This window comes from Lolium perenne, chromosome 3 (genome assembly GCF_019359855.2).
Source record: "Lolium perenne isolate Kyuss_39 chromosome 3, Kyuss_2.0, whole genome shotgun sequence".
Classification (NCBI taxonomy): Eukaryota; Viridiplantae; Streptophyta; class Magnoliopsida; order Poales; family Poaceae; genus Lolium; species Lolium perenne.
Window position 1 is genome coordinate 62,208,932 of NC_067246.2, and position 6,477 is coordinate 62,215,408.

The window sequence follows — 6,477 nt, forward strand, 5'->3', positions numbered from 1 at the left end:
GAGGGACACATGTTTTCACGGAGTGTTAATGCTTTGCTCCGGTACTCTATTAAAAGGAGTACCTTAATATCCAGTAGTTTCCCTTGAGGCCCGGCTGCCACCGGCTGGTAGGACAAAAGATGTTGTGCAAGTTTCTCATTGCGAGCACGTACGACTATAATTGGAAAACATGCCTACATAATTAATAATCTGGATGTGCTATCTTAATGCTTTGATTCCTATCAATTGCCCAACTGTAATTTGTTCACCCAACACTTGTCACTTATTGGAGAGTTACCACTAGTGTAGATCGCTGGGAACCCCGGTCCATCTCTCATCATCATATATTCGTTCTATATGTCATTGGAAGTAGTATCAACTATTTTCTGGTGCCATTGCTCTCATATTGCTATTACTGCTGCTGTGTTACTATTACTATTGCTCTCATATTACTGCTACTTTCACATCACCCCTGTTGCTAGTGCTTTTCCAGGTGCAGCTGAATTGACAACTCAGTTGTTAAGGCTTATAAGTATTCTTTACCTCCCCTTGTGTCGAATCAATAAATTTGGGTTTTACTTCCCTCGAAGACTATCACGATCCCCTATACTTGTGGGTCATCAAGACTGTTTTCTGGCGCCGTTGCCGGGGAGGCATAGCTCTACTCATAAGTTCACCTGGGGAGTACACTCTACCTCTCTCTCTGTTTTATTTTATTTTGTTTTTCTTAGTTTACTTTTGTCTAGTTTATTTGTGCTTAGTCTATTTCTGTCTAGTATTACTTTGCTTAGTTTCTTTTTGTCTTGTTTTATTTTCCTCATATACCCAAAAATCCATAAAAATTTGAAAAATCGAAAAATTAAAAACTGCTGTTATGGGAGAACCTACAACCTACTTGGAACTTATAGAATGTTATAATAACTAGATGACCGGTTGCGCTATCGCGCAAATAGCAGCTGCTAACCATGTGTTTTCAGTGTAAGAAATGTCTAAATCAGTGCAACCGAAAACATATTAATAATATGTCAATAGATGCTAATATACATGATTTTCATGTCTTACTTGCTATATACATATCAAATATGAGGCTTATTAAGTATCCTCTAAATTACCCGTTGCGGTACCGCGCAAATAAAATAATTAGTACATGAACCACTAACCATGTGCTTTTAGAGCAAGAAATGCCTAAGTAAGTGCAAATGAAAGCGTTTAATATGCGAATGGATGCTCACATTAGGATGGCAATTTAACAGCTAATTTATTTACATGCTTAAATCTATATTTTTGTTGCACCAAAAACAGTACCATAGTAACTGAAGTTGTTCTCACACCGAAACAAAAAATGTCCCCGGAGATGTTCTCAAAACAGAAACAAAAATATGTTACTGAAGCCGCGCAAATATTGTTGACAGTCACCATGGTGCATTCACTATATGATGCATAGCTTGTGCATTATTCTTCACACTCGACTCCAACTCTTCTATCTCGATGTCCACTGCCTTCAAAGCTTCACTCAAAGCTGCCATCTTCGCCTTAGGGGCTTTCATCTCCTTCGCGGCATGGTCCTTCTCGAGCTTGACCTCTTCATACGCCTCGCGCTCCACCGACGGTTTATCAGTAGTGATGCCATCGGAATCTACAATGTCTGGATCTGGGGATCCCATGTCATCATCGACACCGCCCACTGCTGAGCTGATGTCTTTGGTGAAAGTTTGTACTTCAACAACATTACTAATAAAAAAAACAGTACCGAATAGCCAACCAGAGCTGAATAACTTTTTCCACATGGAAATCAAAAAGTCATTGCATCCATCAAGATTATAGGTATAGTACTGTGCCGTGGTTACCATAGAATTGACTACTTCTGCATCTCTTCCTTTAAATTAATCTTTGATTAAAATCTTAACCCATAAAGGCTTAAACACTACACCAGAACAATGCAGTGTGCTTGAGTTTCTATTATACCTGCAGACCACCAGCAATAATGATTTTAATATTCTTGTAAGTTCACGAGTATGGGTAAATAAGTCAATGCCAGTGGATGAGAAATTTTGAAGGATCGTCCTGATGTACTAAAATACCCAAAATTGAATAAAATCAAAGTTCCTCGAAAAACAATAAGAACTCATGAATGAAAAGCTGTATGCCCGCAAATATCAACCAGAAAACAGATCATTTTGGTGCATAGCAGTGGCTAAATATAAAGATGCAGAAATAAATTGGAACTCGAGTAACCCATGATATACTAAATAGGCATGCTACAGCCTATCACAAGCAAAGTATTCAAGAACGATTCTTGTTCTACTAAAATATCGGTTAGTAGGTTTATATGCTGATAAGATACAGCAAGAACTTGACCTGCCTGCAAAATGTAAGATCACCAATACTTACATATTCATTACTATAGTTCAGATAGTGAAAAAATGCCATACTGTGTTACAGTTGAAGCCTCAATCTTAAAATGCTTCAAGGGTATGGAATTAGGAAGGACTTAGGAAGGTGTACAAAGATAGCTACAGGAAAGTGACAAGTGAAAATAACAAAACCACTGCTTCGAGTGATTACACAGAGCAACCTACAGGCTAACACAAATAGTTTGACCTTGTTCAGCACAATCCATAATCCGGAACGCAGCGGGGATTTGTAGGTACAAATAACCTACATACTAACACAAATAATCTAAGATCCCCTGTGCAGCTACCGATTCAGGCTCCGCATTTGTAGGTATAGGAGGATTGGCAGTCTATATTCACAAGGGAGACATGTTTACAAGAAGCCTACACACCCTATATAATCATCTCCATTGGAAATCATGGCAACATTACTTGTCACGGAAGTATATGGCGAAAAAACTGACCTCATCTTGAAACAACCGCGCTGAAGGCCCTGGTTATGGAGCACCATTGATCCACTGCTTTGAGACGAAAGAATGTTATGGAAAAGACAACAAAAGCAGAAAACGGTATATGTTGCTTACTGGTCAGAGTGAAAGAAAAATACTATCCGCATATATGTACTAATGAGTGAATTCCAAGCATAAATAAAATAGCTTGAAGAGTTCTATATATAAACAGATGAAGCCCATGCTTTGAGTGTTTGGTTGGGTAGAAGAAGAATCAGCGGGCAATAGCAGTATGCAAGCAATCTTCCTTCAGTATTTTGCTCAGAATAAACAGCGGGAACTAAAAGAATTGAAATAACAAAAAAGAACATTTCCAAGTTTGGCTCCATATTCTTACCTTGAAAGAGTATTCCGATAATTAGTAAATCTGCATATGTCAATGCAGCTTCCTAAAAAGTCCTCTAGCAATGCTTGAGCGGCCAAATCACTACACAAAAAGAGAAAGAGAGGGTACATATTAGTTTTATTACACATCATAGTGTAGCAATAAGTTCAAATGTGAGTACATCATCCATAATAAAGGCTAGTGATAAGCACATGAAGAAATTTAGTATAGGTTCACCTGATAGCCAAAGCAGCATGTAGAGCCTAGTCAAAAAGAACACCAAACTATAACCTAATTAAGATAAATTATAGTTCTGAAATACACAACGGTTTCTGAATATGTATGTTTGAATCAAACACATCCAAACATATATCTTAGGTTGTAGAACTGCAAGGCTACACATATGGCGAAAAAACTGACCTCATCTTGAAACAACCGCGCTGAAGGCCCTGGTTATGGAGCACCATTGATCCACTGCTTTGAGACGAAAGAATGTTATGGAAAAGACAACAAAAGCAGAAAACGGTATATGTTGCTTACTGGTCAGAGTGAAAGAAAAATACTATCCGCATATATGTACTAATGAGTGAATTCCAAGCATAAATAAAATAGCTTGAAGAGTTCTATATATAAACAGTGAAGCCCATGCTGAGTGTTTGGTTGGGTAGAAGAAGAATCAGCGGGCAATAGCAGTATGCAAGCAATATTCCTTCAGTATTTTGCTCAGAATAAACATCGGGAACTAAAAGAAGTTGAATTGTATGAAAAGCAAGAGGCAGAGACGAGATCATCAGCGAGATACGTGAGATACATCATTCATGCCGATGCTCATCCCTATGGCTAAGCAACATCTAGTAGCACATAGCAGCATTGCAAGTAGCAGGCAGGCTTGGCAGCAGCAGATCTAGCAGCACACAACCAAGATTGATAGTTAGCACTCCACTCGTATCCATGATGACCTAATAAGATCCGTCACTCCATTATAGTTTACATCCTAAACACGATAGCACCAAAATAGCTCATAGTAACCCGGTGAATTCCAAATCAGCGTGCATTTACAGATATGACAAACTGTTGCAGGCATGGGAGAGTTCACAAGCTAATACAACATGTAAGTTCCTACTTCTGAAAAGTTTCACTAAAGTATTTGCGAAGAGATGTTCAGAACTCTTAAATTCCAGTAGTTTCATCAACGGCATAGTATGTGTGGTCAATGCGTAAGCGTTTCACACATTGGCTAACCTGGAAATGTGATTACATCATTGTTTTGGCCTTTAGCTCACGTTACATGTAAGAGCAACACATGAAGTACTTCCTTAGTTCGTTTTATATGCCTATTAGTCTTCCAACATTGCTCAAAATTATTATAAGGTATGCACGCATAGTTAATGCAAGCATACCAACCTCGCAAATTATTGTGTCATATTTCCAGAGAACATATTAGAAAGGGTTCATTTCCGTTTGGTGAATTTTTCAATCTTAGAGCTTTCTTAATCTATGAGCCTGGTTAATATAGGTCTTATAAATATGAATGGATGGAGAAAGTAGATCGCAAACAATATCCACAAGATTGACTAATACGTCAACTAAAGAAAAGATAGGAATTCACCCCATCATGCCCTCGTATCTTCTTGGTCGACGTAGAAATGCCAGCGTCATGCTTGGACCTCTTCTTTATGGAACCATTGTTCATGAGAGAGTCCGGCGTTGGTGATGCAGCCTCATGCTCATTTGATGAGCTAGCTGCTGTTAACTTGCTTCGCTTCCTTTTGTATTTGGAAACCCAATTTCCATCTGCTGCACTATCACATAGAGAGCTCCTCTCCTTCATCGTCGGATTACGGCGTCACATGCTGCCAGCAACAGAGTAATGCATTTCTTTGTTAGCAGCTCAAAAATGCAAAGTAGACAACTGTTGATTGAATATACTACGCTCTGTGTGTGTGGTCGGTCATCTAAGGTCTTATGGATTGCAATACTAATCTGAAGTGGGACTCGAAGGAGCTCAATCAAGCACGGAAGATGAAGTCCTAGAACAAGCGAGGACTTGAGGCAAGCTGTAGCCCAAATCAACAAACAAGAACACGAGTAGTAGCAGCAAAAAAATTAAGGGCAGACCAAGATTAAGGGGAGACCAGGAGAGGAAGCATGAGAGTACCTGCCTGACGGAGAACTGGGGGACGGGACCGTGCCCCCCGCAGGTGGCGAGCAGACGCCCGGCGAGCTCCTGCGGCTCGTCACTCTGCTCTGCGCCGCCAACCACGGAGGGGAGATGGCTCAAGGACGGGAAGGCGTCCGCGACCTCTGCGGCCAAGACTCCACCGTGGGTCGTCGGCTGGAGGATTCATCTCCTCCGCCTCTGCATCATCTCCGCCAGGCAACACAGCCAAATCCCCCTCCGGTGTGTCGTCTCCCTGTGACCAGCAGCGACCTACCGCTGCCGATGCGGGTTGGTTCTCGGGGTCGGAGACGAGGAGGCGCGACGCCGGCAAGGTGGAGAGATCGTCGCCGCCGCCAGCCCATCACTGCTCCCTCAACCCGCGATGCATCGCGTGCCTCGCATCCAGAGCCGGGATGGCCGCCACCTCCACGCTGCGCCCCAGCCTCCTTTTCTTCACCTAGGGAGGCCGGCGCAGCTCTGCCTCCCTCCTCCTCCCGCACGCCGTCGTCGCCGCCACACACGGGCAAACAAGGAGAACGAGGGTTGGGGGATTTTTGCACCACCGGGTCGATCTAGGGTTTTCACCCACCACCACGCACACAGAATCATTGTTATCAACACAAAGGCAGAAAATAGCATGCATTGGAAACAGATACGCAAAGATGAATAATAATAATCCTGAATTCTTTCCAGCGGACGCATGCCAAATCAAAGTTCTGGGCGGACGCACCAGCTCCATGTGAGATCCAGCTGTCACATAAATGGTAGGCTAGCTGATATTACGTTTTGTTATTTAAAAAGCTGTAACTTTAAAATCGTGCGGCGAAATTACAATCCGTTTTCACTTCTAGAATCCCTACGACGAGAGCTTTAAAACTAGACCACATTTTCATATGTTTTGACGAATTTTTATAAACAGCAACTTTGATGTGCGACAGAGCAACTTTGTTGTGTAGCAAAACAACTTTCGTGTGCGGAAAAGCAACTTTTGTGTGCAACGAACATGTACATTTTTTGGTTCATGAAAGCACAATTTTGGTGCTCGACAACAATTTTGGTGTCCATTGGAGCAATTTCAATGTCTTTGGATGAGTGGTGCCCAGCGACATA

General features: G+C 41.6%; 1 protein-coding gene across 3 annotated transcripts; it reads right to left on the minus strand.

The window, feature by feature from the left end:
- Positions 1 to 1,224: 1,224 nt before the first annotated feature.
- Positions 1,225 to 5,991, minus strand: LOC127341699 (uncharacterized). 3 transcript variants are annotated; one of them, XM_071827968.1, is made up of 6 exons: positions 5,365 to 5,991; positions 4,816 to 5,059; positions 3,627 to 3,680; positions 3,219 to 3,308; positions 2,837 to 2,890; positions 1,225 to 1,944 (listed from the first exon to the last, which is right to left on the minus strand). In XM_071827968.1, the coding sequence occupies exons 2-6, from the start codon at positions 4,863 to 4,865 to the stop codon at positions 1,863 to 1,865; spliced, it is 330 nt and encodes a 109-aa protein (XP_071684069.1). In that variant the 5' UTR covers positions 4,866 to 5,059; positions 5,365 to 5,991; the 3' UTR covers positions 1,225 to 1,862. The 3 variants fall into 3 exon arrangements, 2 of the variants coding, with proteins under 2 accessions (XP_071684069.1, XP_071684070.1); XM_071827969.1 differs by having other exon boundaries at positions 1,225 to 1,663; positions 5,365 to 5,990; XR_011754944.1 differs by lacking the exons at positions 1,225 to 1,944; positions 3,627 to 3,680; positions 4,816 to 5,059; positions 5,365 to 5,991 and adding an exon at positions 3,444 to 3,620 and having other exon boundaries at positions 2,610 to 2,890.
- Between the last annotated feature and the right edge of the window lie 486 nt (positions 5,992 to 6,477).

Coding starts and splice junctions, on each gene's coding strand:
- LOC127341699 (XM_071827968.1), bottom strand. CDS start 4,865: ATGACGCTGGCATTTCTACGTCGACCAAGAAGATACGAGGGCATGATG. Junction 3,309..3,626: donor CGCGGTTGTTTCAAGATGAG/GTCAGTTTTTTC, acceptor CTTTTTGTGTAG/TGATTTGGCCGCTCAAGCAT. Junction 1,945..2,836: donor CGCGGTTGTTTCAAGATGAG/GTCAGTTTTTTC, acceptor GGTGGTCTGCAG/GTATAATAGAAACTCAAGCA.